The 20,103-nt window shown below is 51.8% G+C and overlaps 1 protein-coding gene across 3 annotated transcripts; it reads right to left on the bottom strand.

Moving 5' to 3' along the window:
- Positions 1–1,383: 1,383 nt before the first annotated feature.
- On the bottom strand, positions 1,384–20,085 carry TFAP2A (transcription factor AP-2 alpha). Of its 3 annotated transcripts, none has more exons than XM_058030207.1 (7): positions 20,053–20,085; positions 11,570–12,004; positions 8,604–8,655; positions 6,736–6,967; positions 5,687–5,805; positions 3,244–3,385; positions 1,384–1,672 (listed from the first exon to the last, which is right to left on the bottom strand). In XM_058030207.1, exons 1-7 carry the CDS (start codon positions 20,083–20,085, stop codon positions 1,384–1,386), a joined length of 1,302 nt encoding a protein of 433 aa, XP_057886190.1. The 3 variants fall into 3 exon arrangements, with proteins under 3 accessions (XP_057886190.1, XP_057886182.1, XP_057886174.1); XM_058030199.1 differs by lacking the exon at positions 20,053–20,085 and adding an exon at positions 16,845–16,895; XM_058030191.1 differs by lacking the exon at positions 20,053–20,085 and adding an exon at positions 13,289–13,315.
- Positions 20,086–20,103: the final 18 nt, after the last annotated feature.

The raw sequence follows: 20,103 nt of genomic DNA, 5'->3' as shown, positions 1-20,103 counted from the left end.
GGCCAGTGGAAATACAGGATACCAGGTGGTCCCGAATGTTTGAAGTTCTTTGGGAAAAAAAAAAAAAGAAAAAAGAAAAAACCAGAAAAATAAAAACAAAAGAAAGGGAGAAAAAACAGAGGGGGGAAAAAAGGAAAGTAAAGCTAAATCTTGTTTTAAAAAACAATATTAATTTATTGCTCTGTTGGTGCTTTCGGGAGAAGGACAGTGGATGAAAATAACTTTTTTCATTTTCCACAACACATAAGGGTTGTAAAACCACTAACATGTTTAAAAACCTTGCCAGGGTCCAACATCACTTTATTTTATCTTCAATGAGAAACTAAATGTCATACTAATTATATATAAAAATTAATGGTTTTTTATTTGTTCAGCTGCTTCATTGTCGCTTTTAACATGCTACAATAGGGCTAAAAATGATGAATCCCAGAGAAAAACCCCCAAAAAACCTCTGATATCTAAATAAGTACCATGAACCACATGATGAACTAAGAGGGGAAGATTTAAAACCCACTAAACAAGAGGTAAACGAGATCACCAGATAAATAAAAAAAGGCTTAAAACAGACTCACCATATTTACAATTCCCATTAAATTACACATAAATAAATATATACATACATGAACACTGATTCCCTTATATAATAACCGTGAATCGTGTTGCAATAGAAAGTTCAAGTTGGTCGCTTTACCTTGGACAGGAAAAAGTTCTACAACTGAAGATATGACATGGAACCGCTTGTGTTTTGTGTTCAAGTTTATTCACAATACTGATAAAATGTCATCAGTCCTCTTTGCCTTTTGTCTGTCTGCTGTTGCTGTTGTACTTTTTCACTTTTTTCTTTCGTTTTTAGTATGGCTACAATCTTAACTGAAGTTTGTGTAAGGGAAGGTGGTGATTCAGTCCGGTGAAGCTCATAGAATTTTTAAGTATTATTTATTTCTTTTTTTTGGTTTTTTTTTTATTTTTAATATATTTTTAGAAAAAAAAAAGTCCTTTTCTTTTTTGTTTTATTTTTTGTTGGTTTTTTTTTTCTCCTTTTGTTTTATTTAAAAAAAAGTTCACAAACTCAAGACAGAACTTTTTCTCTTTGCTGGCTCCGTCCCCCTGTTCTGTTCTCTTAGGCTCCAAACTGGGGTTAAACGATGGTGGCAGTGGGAAGAGAGGGGAATTTAAGCAGGAGCAAATGGAAATGTGGATGCTGGGAAGGGGTGTGGAGAGAGGGCAGAGCAGTCCTGCAGAGTCAGAGAACAGGACTGGCAGAAGGACGCTCATTCTGTTGCTGTAGCCTGGGGTGCTGGGTGCCGGGGAGAGGGAGGAGGGAGATGAATGGATCGATGGGCTATGAGGGGGAAGGGAGAGGAGTGTGTGTGGGGGGGATCCTCACTTTCGGTGCTTCTCCTCTTTGTCGCCGCTTTTGGTGCTGTTGTCTGTGTGGCTGTTGGGGTTGTTGCTGAGGTACATTTTGTCCATGGCCTTGAGCGCCTCGGTGAGATAGTTCTGCAGGGCGGTGACGGCAGCGCACACCGCCGGGCTCCCAAAGCCGTGCGAGATGAGGTTGAAGTGGGTCAGGCAGCTCTGGATGCCCGGCTCCAAAATGGGGTTGGGCCGCGAGTTCCCCAGGGGAGATCGGTCCTGAGCCAGCAGGTCGGTGAACTCTTTACAGATCTGTCTGTAGCACAAATGGAGCAGAGAGACAGAGGGAGGGAGGGAGGGAGGGAGGGAGGGAGGAAGGGAAGGGAAGAGAGAGGGAGAGAAATGAACCATCACTAGCGGCAGCAAAGCTCGTGCATTCTCCCTGCTAGACTGCACAAGCCCCTGGACCAAGGGGGTTCCTGCTCCTGAGCATACACACTCTCCTTTCTCCCTGTCCTCTCTATGCATCCTTCCCCAATTCTTACATTTCCCCAGCACGCACAAACCTCTTCCCTTCACCTTGCCTGCGCACACAACAGCACACCCACCACACATCACACCCCAGCCCCATCCAACACACTGGCAGGCAACAGGAACATGGAGACACATGCCTCTTGCCCCACCGCTCTCTGTATCTCAACCCCCAACACTCTTCACAAACACACATCCCTTCCCTGCTGGGGTTTGGAGCACAGACTCAGTTTAAAGTTCCTGAGCAGGCTTAATAGACAGGCTATGATATCCAAAGGTAAGCTAAGGGATTTAGCCATATCTTAGAAGATTCCTTTTTTAGGGGGAAGCCAGAGAGAGATAGGGCTCTCTTCCTTCACAAGGCTGAAACACACACCTGTGTGTCATGAAGAATGAGTGAGGGCAAAGCTGGCAAGTGAGGATTTAAATTAGGGTATTCTGAAATATTTATGTATGTAAATGTCTATCTCCAAATCCAAAGGGACCTTTCCACAGAGGGGAAAGCTGACGCTAACCAGCGCCTGGAAATTTCCTTCCAGGGAGGTGAAAAGGGAGGATATGAGGGCATGGTGCAGAAGATAGGTTATATCACCCACCCACTGCACAAATGGTTGGAGAAATAACACACCTTACAGCAAGAGAGCTCAGAGGCATGTTGAAACAGTTTGTATTCTAAAACCCACATTAATGTCTTCCAGCCATAAAGCAGCTCCCATCTCCTGCTTGTGTCCTCTGGCACTGTGCCCTTTGGTGACACCTCTGTCGGTAATTAAGGGCTACTAAACAACCCTTTTAATTTCCAGCAAACATACCAAAACAATAATTTTCTTTTCACGCACCACCTGGAAATCTAGGCAGCCCCACCAACAATAAACTCTGCTAGCATTTTAACTGCGTACAGATTGTCATTTAAAATATATTTTTAATATCTCTGTATTAGCTAAGTAACAGTGCTGCCTAGGCAGGAAGAACCATTCCCGATTTTAATGAACTGAAATCGGTTTAATGTGCCAGTTTTATTTTACTGTCAATGGGAAGACTTCCCCTACTACTTAAATTGATAAGCTAAGTGAATAGGCCCAGAAGATGTTTTGCTTTGAAGAATTACTGCTTTTTCTGTAACTAAACATCCGCTCTCAATTTGCACAATTCACATTCAAGGTAATCTGCACAAACAGACTTGGAGGAAACCAAGCTCTCCTATACCAGGAGGGCCAACACACACCCTCACAACTTACAAAGCCATCAGCCACTGGTTATGCAGAAAACAAATATCTTCACAAATAAAAGCCCCAAACTCAAGTTTGTCCCCCTCCCTTATTTCTAAGCAACATGCCAGAAAGTTAAATGTCTTACTTTGTAGCTAGAAGCATGTTTTTTCTTGTGACTTGCTCGTTTGGATCGGAATGTTGTCGGTTGAGAAATTCAGCTACTGCTTTGGCAGGAAATTCTGTCTCACAAACGTACCCAAAATCTCTAGCTAGATGTACTGCTTCTCCTGAATAGGGAGGCACGGGTGGGGATGGAAAGAAACACAGCTCATCAGTACACACTGAACAGAGGCAAAAATACAATTAAAAAAAAAACATTACATTCTACTTGGGCTTTTCTTCTCAAAAGATTGGACATTTTCTCTTTGAAAAAGTTAGGGCCAGAAATGTTAATTAAATCTTATCTTGCAGTTTTCGTTGCTTCAGTTGAAGGCAATGCAAATGCATATTTTCATAACAACTGTTACAAGTGAAATCTCACATAAGAATTTTTAAAAGTTCATATTGACTAAGAGATACTTTTAGACAGACTGGCTCCATCCACCTAGAATGTGTGCTTCGATTTACATCTCCATACCTGTAGAGAGCCATTTATGTACATTTTATTCACAGCTATTTACTCTAAAAATGTGTTTGCCTCAGCCACATTTCTATATTCTTTTGCAATGCATCAATGATTAATATTGATCATAATTACTCCTAGAGCTCTTCTAAATAAAATGCATTAAACAGCTAAGTGTTTAAAATTTAACTTGATCGCATATAATTATATGTTCACCCCCAAACGATTAACCATGAGAATTTTAGGGTCATTCCACCGAGTCTGTCTGTTTTGTTGATTTTCAAATCTTTGGTTTTAATTTCCTGAACCAGTTGGTTTTTACTGCAGGGCTTCCTGCCATTAGCTCTAGCTCCGGAAGAACGCATGCGCCAATTAGAGCTTCAAAGCCTCAGTCCAGTGAGCTTGTTTCCATAAAATGGAGCGGATCATAAACAATAACAGTGCTCTAGAAACTGCCTCATTGCTATGGGACTTGAAGCCTCAGCAATGTTTATACTATCATCTCCCCAGAATTAGCCACCATCACTAAGTTATCTGAAGATCAGGCCTCTGGTTTTGTTTTTTTAAAAAATCATTCTTTTCAAAGCCATTCTATGTGAAAGCCAAACAGAACAATGGATTACCATAAAACCTTCTCCATATTCATTAACATCACAAATAATGTTAAGCATCTACCAAATCTAGACTTTTTACAAGTTTTCCTGATTTTTTTACCACAGCAGCGTGTCAATGCAATTGCAAAGCCTTTTCAGAAACATGAAGCCGCGGTAATTTTCACGCGGTATAAATATAGTTTGTTCACTAATCCTGATGTTTAAAAAAATGACGCCGGGCATCATCACACGGCGTGTCTTTCCCCGTCCCTTTGAACATGAAACATTTCTCGCAGAATGAGAAGCGACAACAAAACAAATTCCTGCCTACACAACCAAACTTAAGCTGAATCTGGACAGCTCAGGCTGAGCTTAAAAGCACTTTACAAACTGAACCAGTTTAAAATGCAGCCGAACTCGAAAGTAAGGGGAAAGGAGAGGGGTCTCTCTGCAGGCCTCAGACATACTTTGTGTCAGCCAGTGTGACACAGTCACTGCTTCAAAATTAAATGACTGCAAACTCTTGAGCTTCCCACCTCCCCGTACAGACAGCACAGGACATCCCAAGGCATTAAAGCAAGTTGCACCTTTTCCAGCCAAAGCAGAGGAGAATGATACAGCCAAGGGAACATGTGTTCTGAAAATGAGAACCAAAAGGGAGTGGGGGCTGGCAGTGGTGCAACTTTGAGGCTTTCAGGACACCATTAATTCATGGCTGAGGTCAAGGATTCCCAAATTAATTCAGGAAGTAATGGTCACGCATTTCTCAAATGCAGATGTCAGAAAAGTTAAATGATTTACTGTTATGTGGCTGCAGGCTGGGAGGGAAAACAAACTTAAAGTAGCTGCAGCTTCTGACATTTAAAATTGCTTGGTTGTCCACCTGTGGCAGAAGAACAGCAGTGAAGTATTAGAGGCTCTGCTGCCCCTAACTTTCAACTCGATATTCATGGGTCTCTTATGGGGCTCACAAGCCCTTCATATCTCCCTTCACAGGGATCCTTCCCATGCTGCTCCCAATGGGATCTGCTTACTCCACAGAGGGATTATTCATTTGAATGAGCGAGCAAGATGGGGCCCTGAAAACATCTAGCTCGGAAACTTAAAAGCAAATAAATAATAGAACGCTTTGCTGAGTCTGCAGGACTCGCACAAACCCGTTTCAGGTTATAACAAAAAAGCAAAGGCACACAATTAACCTGATCTTTTTTTGAGACACAGAAAATAACGCCCTTCCAAATGCCAGTAAACAGCACCAACTCTGGGAAAAGAGAAAGAAACCCCGAACAACACAACAGCAAATCTTCTCCCATTTGGCAAAAGTAACAGGCACATTTTCCAAAGGAGCCCTCCCAACTCTTGGAGTCACTTACCCTCCACGAGCGAGGTGAGCAAGGTAACGTTAGCAGCTTTACGCCTCCCGGCTGGCAGGTTTAGTCCTATTTTGTCCAGTTTCTCCCTCAGAGATCTCCCTCCGTTTTTAGACTTTGCCCTGCTCCACACAGAAAGGCATTGAGAAATGGGGCTTGGGGGAACACCTGCTCCTACTTTGACTCCCGCCCACACATGCCCCCAACACATCATTTCCCAGGGAAGGGAATAAAATGTTTAGGCACAAGGGATGGGATGCATGGCTGTGGGAGGTTCAAGACCAACTGTTGCTGAAAGCTGAATCCCACGTATAGGGATGGTGCTTTGGATCACGCCTCAAGAACAGCGGCCCTCACTAAGGTCTAGATCATCCCAGGAGCTGATGCGGAGCTCTGAGGAGTCTCCCTGAGCTCCCAAGGTGCCATGGACACGGGGGCAGCTTCTCCCAGGGCGTGAAGGGAGGGGGATGATTTGCAGGGCCGGCAGCCCAAGAGCATCACTGCCCGAACTCCAAACTCTATGTAGCCCATCTGTAGCTTCGCAGCAGAGCTGGGCTAAGCAGGGCTGCAGAGAAAGGAGCTGCTTTAATTAATCCTGGATGGTATTCCCTGCCCAGGCACTGCCTAATTGCCTGGGTGAGGCCACCACAGGGTGGGAGCCCATGGCAGGGTGCCCGCCACTAAGCCGTTCCTGGGGGTAAGTGTGTGTACGTGTGTGTGTGTGCGTGCCCGTGGGGGTGTTCATGGCCACGAGAGGGACAGGGACACGCAGGGCCCGGCCGGCGGGGCTCCGGGGGCCGCGCAAGGCCGCGCGTTGCCATGGCGACAGCGCCCGGGCCCCCTCCCGCCGCCCGGCCGCTCTGCCCCGCCGGCCGCGCGCGCCCCGCCCCCTAGCGGCGGCCGCCGCACTCCCCCCGCGCCGCCGCCCCGCGTGGGCGCTCGTCCCCCGCCTTCCCGGCCTCCATCCCTATCCCTATCCCTCCCTCCCTGCCTGCCTGCCTCCCGCACGGCGCGGCCCGGCATCCCGCCTCCCGCGTCCCCCCGCCCCTCACCTCCGGAGCACTCCGCCCAGCAGGGAGGCGTTGAGGCACTCGGGCGGCGACAGGCGTCTCTGCACTTCCGCCACCGTGACCTTGTACTTGGAGGTGGAGCTGAGCAGCGAGAGGCGGCCCGGCACCGAGCAGAAGACCTCGTTGGGGTTCACCACCCCGCCGAAGAGCGCGTCCTTGTTGATGGGGATGGAGGAGACGGCGTTGTTGTTAGACTTGGAGAGGGACACGGGGCCTGCAGGGAGGGAGGAGCAGGGAGGTGAGGGTGAGGAGCGGGCGGGGAGCCGGGGAGGGAGGGGAAGCAGCCGAGCCGCTCTCTGCGGCCAGCCCCGGCCCGCACCGCCTGCGGGGCAGCGGGGACGCAGCGGGGGCACCCCTCCCCTTTCCCGTCGGGAGGCGCAGGGGGAGAGCCGGACATCCCTCGACCCGCAGCGGGGAAATTGAGAAGACCCCGCTGCAGCCCCCGTCGGGCGCCGAGGCCGGGGTGCCGCACGCCGGTACCCCCGTTTCGGGCCGGCAGTGCCCGGGCAGCGGCGCAGGACGTGCGGCAAGCCCGGGGCCCCGCCAGCGCACAAATTTAGACATGGAAAAGCCGTAACTCGGCGGAGGACCGGCACCCCAAAATAGAGCTCGGTCCCTGCCCGGCGGCGGCCGGCGGGGAGGTGCCGCCGTTCGGTGCCTCGGGTCCCGGCCGCCTTCCCTTTCTCCTCTGCCTTAGCCCGCTCCGCTTGGCGGGCGCAGTCCAACCAAGCGGGGGGCTCTCTCCGTTTTGGATAGATCACTTGTGACATTAATAGCTCTGGGAAGGCTAATAGATACAACAGGAGTTAAACGAACTCTTGAGATTACTAATAAAAGAGCCAATTATCATGTCGACTTGGAAAGAGCATCTCTTAAGATTTATCCTTTGCACATCTAATTTGACGTGACAAAGGCTTTACGAGCGGGGGGTGGGGGGGTATGAAACTTCAGGTTCGCTGGCTGTACGGCAATTAGGGTTAGAGAGGAGAGTGCCTCTACTCATCACCTTTCTCCTGTGGTGGCCTGGGTACCCAAATTCCAGGTGGCCACGCAGCCACAGCAGCCCTCAGAGCAGGCAGGAGCTAGCTGTGCCTTCCACCCCGCCAGTTTTACTCCAGCAGCCTTCTCACTACACAGCGTCCAAACACAAAACCCATCACTTGCCACCAAGAACCTGCTTGTGAACAAAATGCCCTGTGCCACCTTTCTCAATCTTTCGATTGTCCAAAGAACGACGGGAAATGAAAATCGAGTGAAATTTTGCAATAAATATTTAGCACGATTTGGGTACCAGCTTCCAAGCAATTCAGTTCCAAGTGAAGCAAGCGCACAAAGCCAACGAAAACCAAACCACCCTAACCACCGACAGACATCAGTTTCCAGAAACTCGCCCCTTGTTCTCCACCAGTCCCACCTCATCACTGGCGTGATTTAAATAAGGAAACCCGAAGGAGGGGGGACAACGATTTCACGTTCACAGCTCCAGTTTACCAACAACGATTCAAGCCCTCCGCTAAGCCAGATGCATGGGGCAAACCATGAAGCCCAATTGTTCGCGAAAGCACTAAAAGAGCGGCTCGGATTTTCTAGATCATCTGCTAACATTTTTCCTCGTTAACGGCAATAATAATTTAAATATCCGGCAAACGTGGCCATTTAAGAGGGCGGATTTCAACCCACATCGCCCGTTTTTCTTTGCTTCCAACCTTTCTCGGCCAGCAGTACATGCCAGAGGAAGGCGCCCGGGGCCGGGGGGCTGGAGGGGAGAGGGGGGAGGCCGGGTGAGTCCTCCCAGCGAGCAGTCCCCAGCCTGTGACGACATGTTTGGTATGCGCAAGGAAACAGCTTACCTTTCTTAATTACAGTTTGATCTGGGATGTTAATACCGGGGTCTTCTACGTGCTGCAACAAAAGGAACAGGCAGGGATGTCAGTGCACGACCACAACAAAAGGCAGGGAGGGCCGAGCTGGGATGGGGTGAGGGAGAAGTTTTGTGCTCTCCCCATTCCTGGGCACGCTGTGGGGAGGGAAACAACAGATCCTGCACGGAAAGGGATAGATGAGGGGGAGAAGGGAGGCAGGAGATTTGTGGGAGGTTTCCTTTATCGAGAGGAATCCTGCATCCCTCCCAGCTCTTGCCCCGAACCCAAGAAAAAATACAATAAACCACTCACACCCCCGGGGCCCGAGTGGCCTTAAGCTTCTGCGGGCTCCCTCCTGCCGTCCATCCCTTCCCTCCTCCCCGGGAAGCAGCCCCGGCCCTTGCCCGGGGCGCTGCGCCCGCTCCGTGTCCGTGTCCGTGTCCGCGGCCGCGGGAGGGAAGCACAAAGGAGCGCGGAGCCCCGCGCAGCCCCGCGCTCCCGCTATTGTCCCCGCGCAGGGTCCGCGGCCGCGGTACAGCTGCGCTTCGCGCGGCCGAGTCGCGACGTGATTAGAAAGTCAAATGAAATCATGTTTTCTAATTCCAAAAACTGACAGGCAATATAATGTCTGGCTGTGTTTACAAATTAACACCAGCGCTGCTGAGATAGAAGATTTCGCAATCGTTACAAAACCCAGGCATTACCATTTAAAAAACTATTACTTCCTTCTCTAGTCTTTGTCCAACAATAATACTGATTCTAACATTTTCCATTCTGTCTTGGATTTATGCTCCTGTTAATTGTGCCTGATCTCAATGATTCCGGGTGGATGGTACTAAGTTGCTTTATTACAGGTTTTATTATACTCAATGCTCTCATTTGTAACTTGCCTAAAGTGCTTCTGGATTTAAGTATAATTAAATTGAGAAATGTTCAGAAATGACTAGTGCTGCAGTTCTTGTGTTTTAACTATATGGGGAAATATGATCCCTTTATGCATGCACCCTAAACCCATAAAGTAAATGTAGTGTGGCATAATACTTTTATTTGTGTTATTTCTACACATATTCCGTACAGGGAGGACTGTTAAGTTTAAAATCCCACAGAGATATTTACGATTAAATAATTTTCACCATCTACTTGACTTTCTTAAATATTAAGCAGTCGTTTTTATTAAAGGTTAACTGTTGCAGCAGCGGAAAAATTCTAAAATTATCCTCCCAACTCAGATTTCTGTAATGGATTTTTTTTTTTAGCCAGATAAAACACACCTAAAAGATGCACCCTCTTATTTTATACTCTCCTTCATGAAGCCTGCTGATTCAGCCTTACAGAGAAAAAAAAATGGCTAGACTGGCTCAAGGATTTAAACCAGATGGCATTTGGTTTTCACGAAGTATAGCAATGCTATTAATTCATAGATCTGAAGAGGAGGCTTCCTGAATCAGCCCACTGCCATGGAGCACAACTGAGGAGAGGGAGAATTCAGGAGAACATTTTAGGTCATGTTTTCCTACAGCAATCAGGGGATGGCAGTCAACAAATTAGTTTATTCATATGATTGCCTCCATGTTATTTTATATCAAGTTTAAAGAGTCGACCTGCTTTTAACAGATCCAAATTGCTTACTAAATCCTCCACTTTGGAAAACGTATGCGTTTATTGCAAAACTGCTAAACACAACCAGCAATTTTCTGTGGCTAATTTAGCCAGATGAGAGCTGTAATAAATTCACTATTTTCTCTGAGTATAATTTACAAAAGATTTCAAAATGACCCCCAAAAATAGGTAAGTTCATCTGAACATTATCCTTGCAACACGAAACTGTACTCATTAAACTGTCAGCGAATATATTGTTGTAATATTTGATCCTGTAATTTGGGATGGCATTTCGGCAAAAATCACATCCAGATACCACAGTTCCCTCCTCCTCTTTCCTCCTGCAAGTCGAGCAGCTTCAGTCCCTCAGCATGAGCTCTGTGGGCTTTAATAAATTTATTGCCATGTTCTAATTCCATTTTCAGGGAGAAACCCAGAAAGATGAACTTTGATCACGACCTATCATGTTGCATAAGGCCACTTTCCTAACTGAACAATAGCCCTTGCTTGCTTTGTAAGTAGCCTGTGCACTAATGTCATGCTTAATTAGAAATCATTTTTAAAGTCTGTACTCATCGATAATAGAATTAGGTTCCCCCAAATAATGCATCCTCCAATAGGCTCCCAACATTTGATTTAATATAGGGTGTAGCAGGTCTGACTCAAATTCGATAACCTATAGGTAATGATTTATGAGGTCATCCCTTTGCACCGCTACTAAAGGAAGGCGGCAGCATTTTAGTACACCTCTTCCCTGATTTGTCAATTAATTCCTTTAGAGAAGAGGATCTGCCCATACCCCCTTATAACTTTGGATGTGGTTATTCCATATGCCAATCCTGTAATCACAGGAAACAAATTTTTCCTTCTTAGGCCACTTTCACCCATTTTCCCCCCACCCCCCCTTTACATTTGTGAGATCTCGTTAAATGTCCTCACAGGCATTTCAGACTCGTGTCTTTCCCAAGGCAGTAAGAAATCCCCAAATGCACGGCTCTGTGGTGATATTATATATTCTTCCAATCGTAACAGCTTATTGTCATTGAGAAGGAAAGATATTGTTAACGATGACAGTAATTTGATTTATTTATATTTTAGTGGGCAAGTTAGCGGGGAGACGTCGCTCAGGGACGAGAGCTGCGAGAACCTTTTGTTCTAGGTGGGGGCTTCACTTTTCCCTGGGGGACGGGGAGGGGGCGAGTTCTCTTCTTCCCTTCCTCTTTTATTTTTTTGGAGGGGGGGCGGGGGGTTCCCCTCGCTCCCTCCCTCCCTCCCTTCCTCCCTCCCTCTCCCCCCGACGTTGATCTCCCGCGGTAAGAGGGACGAGTGGGCTCCGGGGCGACCCCTTGGCTTACCGGCACGTCCTCGATGGCGTGGGGGATGGAGTGCAGGGGCAGGTCGGCCAGCCCCGAGCCCAGCCCGTGCGGGGCGTGCAGCAGGTCGTCGTGCCGCCGGTAGTCCCTGCGCGGGTCGAGCCCCGAGAGCTGGTGGGGCAAGCCGCGGTGCGTGTGGAGCAGCCCCGTCTCCTGGCTCTGCCTCTGTCCCGGCCATCCCGGGTGCTGGGGCTGCGGCTGGGCGTGCAGGGGGTTGAGGCTGTACGGGTCGTTCACGTGGGAGTAGGGGTCCTGAGACTGGGGGTAGATGGGCTGGTAAGGGGGGGGGAAGTAGGGCGGCTGGAAGTCGGCGTTGGGGGTGTGCGAGAGCGGCGGGGCGCTGGTGTAGGGAGACTGACCCACGGTCCCCAGCTGGGGTAACCGCGCTGTCCCGTTGCTGGTACTGTCGTGGCGCTCCTGAGATGGGGAGCGGGAGCGGGGGGGGAGGAGGGTTGGGGGGTGGAGGGTGCAGAGGAGGGGGAGGAGGGGGAGGGGAAAGGAGAAAAGAAAAACAAAGATAATATCAAACTGATTTTCCTCAAAATCGCCTCGAAAATTTCATCTATAGGGCGATGAGGGGCAAATTATCGTCTCCGAGGCGGAGAAAAGCAGATCTGGAGATCTCTCTGCCTCTGATTTCCCTTCCCAAATAATTAAGGGGCAGTCTCGCTTTTTAAAAAACCAATAATAACGGCAATAATGATAACAGCAATAATAGCAATAATTACAACAGGACAGCTTATAGTAATTAATAAAACATTGCGGCGATACAGCGCGGATTCACAACAGATCGTGCCCCGGCATTTCAGGAGCAGGTATTTCCCACAAATAAAAAGAATGATTCACAAGCGAGCATTATTGAAATAATAATTCTGCCACAACACAAAATCCTTCCTCTGGCCCTTAACAGAACCGAGATAAATACTGTCGCTGACATTACCGATCGCGTCCCAAGAAAACCCTGGAAAATCCAAACCCACTGCCATTTTGTTACCAGAAAACGCCGAAATAGCCTCCAAACAAACCGGTAGTTCCCCCTTAGAGTTTTAGCAATGTTTCGGGGAGAAAGCACTGCCATGGTTCCCCCAGCTACGGGGGGAGCCGGACCGCGGGTGCCCGGCGGAGCCCCGGGCTGCGATTTGGGAGCGGAGAGGAGTGGGCAGCGCGGCCCGGCCGCCGGGGAAGCGGAGGAATGCGGCGGGCGGCCGGGGGAAGCGCCGCCGCCCCGACGGGCGAGCGGCACCGAAACGAGCCCGGGCACGGCTCTGCCGGCTCTCGACACCGGGCACAGGAGCCCGCACGAACGTCTGGGGCAACAGGAATGGCCTCCACGGAGGAGGATTCGAAGGGAAGAACCACGGTCCCGAAACAGAGGAACGAGAAAGCGAAAATACTACGTTTGCAGGTGGCGAGGTTAAGGAATCGAAGCGGTAAGGTCCGAGCAAAGCCTTTTGCCTTTTGCCGTTCGCTCGAAGCAGACCAAAGGGGGGAAAAAAAGGGGGGGGGTGAGGGGGAGGGAAGAAAAGAAAAATAAAGAGAGAAAGGGCACAACGTAAACCACCGAATTTATTAAAATGAACGAAAGGAAAAAAAAGCCCTCTCCGAAAAGCTGAGTGTGAAACCCCCACTGCCACCGCCGACAACAATAGCAACACCCAGCGCGCACCGAGCCCCCTCCGAGAGAAACGTGAAGCAACTCACCATAGCCGAAAAACTGTGCACTAACATCTGCGAAGAGTCGGGGGTTACAAGTCAAGGCAGAAAAAACAACAAGAAGGCAGAGGAAAGGGACCGGCGAAGCGCGCAGCCCCCGGCGGAGCCCCGCGGGTGCGGGCGCGGCGCGGGCGCGGAGGGAGCGCGGCCGGAGCCGGCGCTAGGCGCGGGCGGCAGGACCGGGGCGCCGGGGCTGCTCCTGCACCGCGGGCGCGCCACGATAATCCATCAGAACTTGCACCGATCTCTGCTGCCCTTCATCGGGTGATCCCAAGGCGAGCTCTCTATCCTGGCGCGGTGTGAGGAGTCAAAGTTGGTTGCTTTTTCTTTTGTTTTTTTTGTTTGGTTTGGGTTTTTTTTTTTTTTTTTTTGTTGTTTGTTTGGCGCTTTTTTTCCTTGGTTTTTTTTTTTTTTTTTTTAGCGTGTGTGTGTTTGTTTCTTAATCCTTTTTTTTTCCTCTGACTCTTTCTTTTTCTCCTTTGACTTAGCTGCTGCTTCACTTGAGCTCCTAATAACAGATCTGCTGCCTTCCTGGAGACTCCTAATAGCAGATATTCATGACTATTAATATTACACGAACACTTAATAAGGGAAGAATGGCTGGAAATCGAGCGTGAAGCGAGAAGGCAACTCAAGGCAGAGCCTGTTCTAAATGACGTCCATTGAATGAAGAATCAGTGTATCTAATCAGAGATGGGGGAGAGGGAGAGGGAGAGAGAGACAAAAAGGGAGAGAGAGGGAGCGGGAGAGAGAGAGAGGGGGCACATGCTGCTGCGTCTGACGAATCACAGGAAAGGGGCAACATTTTAAAAGGTTGCAGGGCATGCAAAAGTGAAAGAGAAAGAGATCCGGAGAGAGGGAGAGGGTGGGAGCCAGGAGGGGGGGTGCAGAAAGAGGGGGGGGGGCGGGGAGGGAGTGGGAGAGACGGGCAGAAGGAGAGAGGGGAGGGGGCGCGGGATCCCCCCCTCATCCTTCCTCACCTTCCCTTCGCTTCGCTTCCCTTCCCTTCCCCCCGGCTGCCGCGTCCCCAGCCCCGCAGTCCTTCGCGGGCGCACCTCGGGCTGCGGCTGCTGCGCGTAGCCGGCCTCAAAGCCCAGGGAGAAGAGCGGCTGCTCGCTTCCCGCTTGGTTCTTGCTGCCCTCGGCCGCACCGCCGCCGCCTTTGCGCGGGGTGGGCTCCGCGGGACCGCCCGCCGCCGCCGCCCCGTCCATGCCTGGACGGCGCCCCGCCGAGGGGCTCCCCTCGCCGCTGCCCCCGCGGCGGCCGCCCCGCGCCGCCGAGCAGGCTCGCCTCCGTGCCCCACGTCCCGGAAACCGGCTGGGAAAGTTTTTTTGGGTGTCTCCCCCTCTGGGTGTCAGCCCTCCTCCTCCTCCTCCTCCTCCTCTTCCTCCGGTTGGAGCCCAGCGCAGAGACCAGCGGGCGCCCGGGGCGGGGGGGGGCTGGGGAGCCCAAGGAGCATCCGCCGGGCTCCCCGCGGCCCCCCTCTCGGAGGATCCGGGAAGAGACGGAGGAAAAAGGCAGGAGGCAGCAAGGCGGGGAGGGAAGGAGGGCGGGAGGGACGCGGGGGGGAGCGGGAGCCGGGAAAAGAGGCAAGGCGAGCGCTTCTCCCGGCCCAGACAAGCCGGGGCTCCGGCGCAACCCGTCGGACTGGCTGTGCAACTCCCAAACAACTCCCTTAAAACAGGCACCGCTCCGCTCGCCGCCGCCGCTGCCCCGCCGCAGCCGCCGCGCCGCCGGCGCCCGGCCCCATGCTCCGCCCGCCCGCCCCGACCCCCCGGCGCTCCGGCCGCCCCGGGCTCCCAGCGCCGCTGGCCCGGCTTCTCTGCCCTTCTTCGGGGCTTATCTTTGTTTTTCCTTTTTTTTCCCCTAATCTTTCATTCCTTTCTGTTTATTTTTTCCTTTTTTTTTTTTTTTTCTTTTAAATTTTAAGGCAGGTTGTACCCCCGGCGGGGTACAGCCACCCTCTTTTCCATCCTCTCTTAAAAGTGCTCTTGCACCGAGGTAAACACGGGGAGCCAGCCAGCCCCACACGTACGCGAACAGCCCGGCCGGTTCGCGGAGCGGCTGCTGCTCCCTCCGTGTTTGCTAACACCTCGGTGCGAAGTCCCATTAACGCAAGGCAACAAAAGCCATTTGCGATGAAATCCACACGCTCGCACGTGTGCAAACTGGAAGACCGGTCCTGAGGGGAGGGAAGGGGAAGAGGCACGCTTTCCACCCGAAATGCCGCTGAGGGGTATGTGGCTTTTTTTTTCCGGATTGAAAAAATAATTTAAATCCAAAACACCAAAAAAACCCAACTCAGCCAACTAAAAAAAAAAATTATTAAAAAAACATTACGCAACCCACAAACCCCAACACCCGACGCCTCATTCATAGAAATCAAGCACCGGCCAACGAGTGGATCTAAAGCTCAGCTCCCGCATCGGGAGACAGCTTCATCCCAAACTCCTCCATCCGAGACTAGATCACCAAATCACTTAGTCGGCGCTGAGCCTGCCGAGTCCTCGGTCCCTTCCCTAAACTACAGCATCGCCCAAAAACAGCGTCAGGGTCGGACGGGAGAGTGCCCCCTTGGAGCCAGAGATGCAGAGATGCATGTCGGCAAGGCTCCGCCGAGGCTGAGGGCATCTTCCCGCGTGGGTCACGACCAAACAACAGCGTTCGCTTGCAAAGTAGAGTCCTTTATTGCGCGGTTTGAACCCACTGCACAGGCAACTTTTTCGAAACGGGTGACAATAGTATTCGTTGGTTTGAGACTAGGCATGGGTCCTGGGCATCGCTCTTCTTTTTCCTCTTCTTCTCCTTTTTGTCAGATTAAAAGACACTCGCCTCTTTGTAAAAATATGGATGCACATACAGGCACAGCACACAATCTGTGCTGAACGGCTCCAAAACCGAATGAGGTGGATTTTATTTATTTTTTCCCAAGCGGTAAATTGCTATGTCTCAAACCCGTGGGAATGTGGCCCTGAAAATTAGGAGGCTGGGGGAACACTGCTCCCAAAACCCGTGATTTCATTTAGGTAGCTGAATCCTGTAAATTTGTGCAGCTCGCTATCATGAACCCGCAGATATATCGAAAAGGCTGCTTTTAAGCGTGGGTCCTGAGCCAATTTATTTGGATGCCTCGGGTACCTAGGGTGCAAGAATAATTCTCTTCCCTTTGTCTCTTGGCCCTCTCATTCATTCATGCGCCCATTCATTCAGCCAACCGCCTATCCATCCATCTATCCATCCGTCCATCCATATGGATGAGTGTAGCATCCTACAAGAGCCTTATCTACGGAAGATCTACCTATAGACCAGGCTGCTTCTGGATCCTGTTTGCCTTTCCTCATACACTTCCGACAAAGCCGTGTTTCCACAAGCCCCGAAGTTCCTGGGGAAGGACCCCAGCCCCTCTCCGGCTGCAGGACCGCAAGGAAGCCTGACGACGGAGCAGAAGTTTTCCTAAACGAAATTGAGAGACGGAGGGATGCTGAAGGCTCCCGCTTGTAGCTGCGGGGCCGGGGCTCTGCCCGGGCCCGGGGGAAGCGCTTACCTCACATTCCTCATACTTGATATTATCCGTCAGTTTCCAAAGCATTTTCATGGATTGGCGCGAGAGAGAGGATTTGGTTCTCCCTGCCTTGCCTCTCCCTACGGTGGCGGTGCCGGGCGGCGTGGGGAGCGCGGCTGGCGGAGGCTCGGCAGCGCTCCCGTCCGCGCTCGGAGATCTCCCTCTAATGGTGGAAACTTTTCCCTTTTCCAGCTCTTTACCCACAGTCTAATCGCCTCATTAGCATATCAACAACAGCCCAATTGCTCGCCAGCACAACAACCTGCAGCGATGGACACAGGTAGAAGGGACCCACGAGCAAGGGAAAAAAAAAATTAACGACAAAAAAAGATTTCTTCGCCTTGCCGAGCCCCGGCGCGGGGGGGCAGTGGGCCCTGTCTGTCTGTCTGCCTGCGGGCCGCTGTGTGCCTGCCAGCGGGGAGCAAAGCGGCCAGTGAAATCAAAGAGTCTCCCGTCAGATCCGCAGAAAGTTTGGGGCTAGCCATGAAGCCACCCCATGGGATTTATCTCTCCCCCTACCCACTTTTTTTCTTTTTTCTTTTTTCTTTTTTTTCCCCACTGAGGTTAAAGGACGCAAAGCGAGGAGAAACGAGACTCGTGTCCTGCTCGAAAGAGGTTATTGTCTGCGGAGGCTTCTGTTGCCCTCTGGATTTGGTCTTTTTTTTTTTTTTTTTTTTTTTTTTTTTTTTTTTTGGTGGATATTTAAAAAGCTTCTTCCCTTCGCAAACTGCTTTTTTTTTTTTTTTTTTTTTTTCCCTTCTCGGCTCTGTTGGTTATTGGTCTTCAAATAAAAAACACCACCCCAAACAAATCCAACATTATCTCCCAAACAGAAGTGGGCGAGCGGTAAATTGACTGTAGCAGGAGCCAAAGTCTTTTGCAAGCACTTGAGCAAAAGGACAAAACAATGACCACAATAAAACTTTCGTACTTTCTTAGGTGGAGCGCTCCGTTTGCTTAACAATGTGCCGCTAAGGGAGCGCTCAGGCTGCCCTCCTGGGGGGCTTGCCTCTCCACCCTTCTCTTTTATTTCCCCGGGTGCCCAGCCTTGATGCATCCACCGCAAGGCTTCGTTTTTCCCGTTTTTCTTCTTTTTTTATTTTCCCCCCTCATCTCTGAGTGATCCCTCGCTTCTCCGAAGGGCAGGGCATCCCTCTCGGCGGGGCTGGCGTGTCGGGCCTGGCGCAGCTCGCCGTGTCCCCAGGCGTCCCCAGGAGCCGGGCATCCCCACGGCTGCCTGCGCACCTGGCTGCCCTGCTGCGCACCGAAACTTCCTTTTGCCGACGGCAAAACCTGCCTCGTCGGCCTGGAAGACCCTCCCGGGGCCACCCACCCCCGCCCTCCACGTCGGAGGAAAATTTACAGCCTCTAGGAGCGAATGGCCCCAGCGCTGCCGTGGGGAGCCGCAGCGGGCCCTCGGGGGCCCGGCCCACGTGTGGCCACGCCGGGAAGGGTGGCAGAGCCCCCGGGCTCCCGGGACTGCCCCTTCTCACACACAAACATCCATGTCCCCTAAACGGATTTTTCTTTTTTCTCTTTCCCCTTCCCCCCTCCTCCACCATACTCCCACCCCCGATGCTCTTTTTCACCAGCGCTTTTGTCTACCACTGGCAGGAGAGTAAATTGTTGTTTTTACTCCCATTGAGGTTCAAATGGAGCTGGCAGATTAAGCCTAGTTAATGCCCCGGGGGGGTTCTGGAGATGAGAAAAAGAGGAGGGAAGGGGGCTGGCGAAGGGGCCCATGGCCCCTCAGCGCCGTCCTGTCTGAACCAGGGCGGCCGGGAAAGGCTCCCACCCGGGACAGACGCCCAGCTGCGGCCGCTCAGGGCTCCCGTGGGCCGAAGAAGGCCTGACCCTTTCGCCTTCTCTCCCGGAGCGCAGGGCTGCGCGGGGAGGGGGCGGCTTTCCCCGGAGATCCATGCAGGGCAGCGGGATGCGATTCCCGCGGCCCGGCCCCTCCGGCCAGGCGGGGCGAAGGGGCCCCGCAGCGCCGCGGAGAAGGGGCAAGGAAGGCCGGGGTGTAAGGAAAAGTCAGGAATAGATTTCAAGGCAGATAACCCGTAAATACGATTGCGCAAGAATTGATTTCAGTGAAAGAAAAGAAAAATCTCATTTTGATCGCTTTTTCGCACCGGTCTGATAAAAAGATGTTAGCCGACGTAAAAAAAAATTAAATAACTTTTGTTTACTTATTTTGTTCCCTCATCGGTTTTTTTAGACGACTTGCTGCTACCCTAAAGAAATAAAAAAATAGGGTAGTCTAAGGAAAGACTTAGTCTAAGACTAATTCTAAAAGTTGGGAGCAGAAAAAGAAACCAGGCTTCCATATGGAACTGGACTGTCCTGGGGAAGAAATAAATTCTTTAAAAGTACTTTTGAAAAGAAAATCCCGTGTGCTTGAACAGGAAGGTGCATCTTCCCCTTCATTAGTCGGCAAACTGCGGTCATCCGGCCCGAGCGGACGGGCATCAGGGCGCTCCAGGGTTTTTCAAGGCTCTCCCGGTCCGTGAGCCTCCGTAACTCCACACGTGTAGCCCGGCCCGTGGTGCGTGCGGGTCCTTTGGGGTCCGTGGGGCCGGCCGAGGCCCCGGCGGGCCGCGTGTTCCCCGCCTGGCCTCTTTGGCCGGTGGGTTCTGCTTTTCCCTTCAGCTCATGCCCGGGAGTGCTTTCCAGGGGCGCCCCCGGCGCATCTACTACCGGGTGGGAGCCGGCAGCGTTGTTTTTCCATGGGACAGGCTGGGGTGGGAGCTCGTAGGGAGCTCTCAGCTCCCGCGGCTGTCCCCGATGCGCTCCGGGTCCCGCCGGTGCTGCGGGCCCTGCCCCGCGTGGGTCCCGCCGCGTCCCGTGGGCAGCCCCGGGCTCCGTGGCGGGCCGGCCCCGCAGGCCCCGGGCACACGGACCCGGGCGGGCACACGCCGCCCTCGGCCGGCCCACGCTGCCGGGGTCGTGTCACCCGCGGCGACAGCGGAGCAGCCCCGGCCCCTGTCGAGCCCAGTCCGCCGCTCTCTACCTGTTGCGGCCGGGCCTCACGAGTGCCCGCGGGCGGCTCCAGCACCGAGGGCCGCAAAACGCCCAGCCCCAGCGTCAGGCTCGTCCCCAGCTCCCTGCGGGCCCGTCACCTCTCTCGCTCCAGCCCTGCCTCCCGTCCCAAAGTAACAATAAAGCCCCCCAGGCCAGAGGGTCACCTTACCTGCCAGTCCCCCATCTTGGCAAGGATAGACATCCTGGCTGCGGGCTCCGA

The sequence above is a fragment of the Melospiza georgiana genome, chromosome 1 (genome assembly GCF_028018845.1).
Source record: "Melospiza georgiana isolate bMelGeo1 chromosome 1, bMelGeo1.pri, whole genome shotgun sequence".
Lineage (NCBI taxonomy): Eukaryota > Metazoa > Chordata > Aves > Passeriformes > Passerellidae > Melospiza > Melospiza georgiana.
The sequence above is the reverse complement of the archived record's forward strand: the minus strand, read 5'-3'. Positions and strand labels throughout refer to the sequence as shown.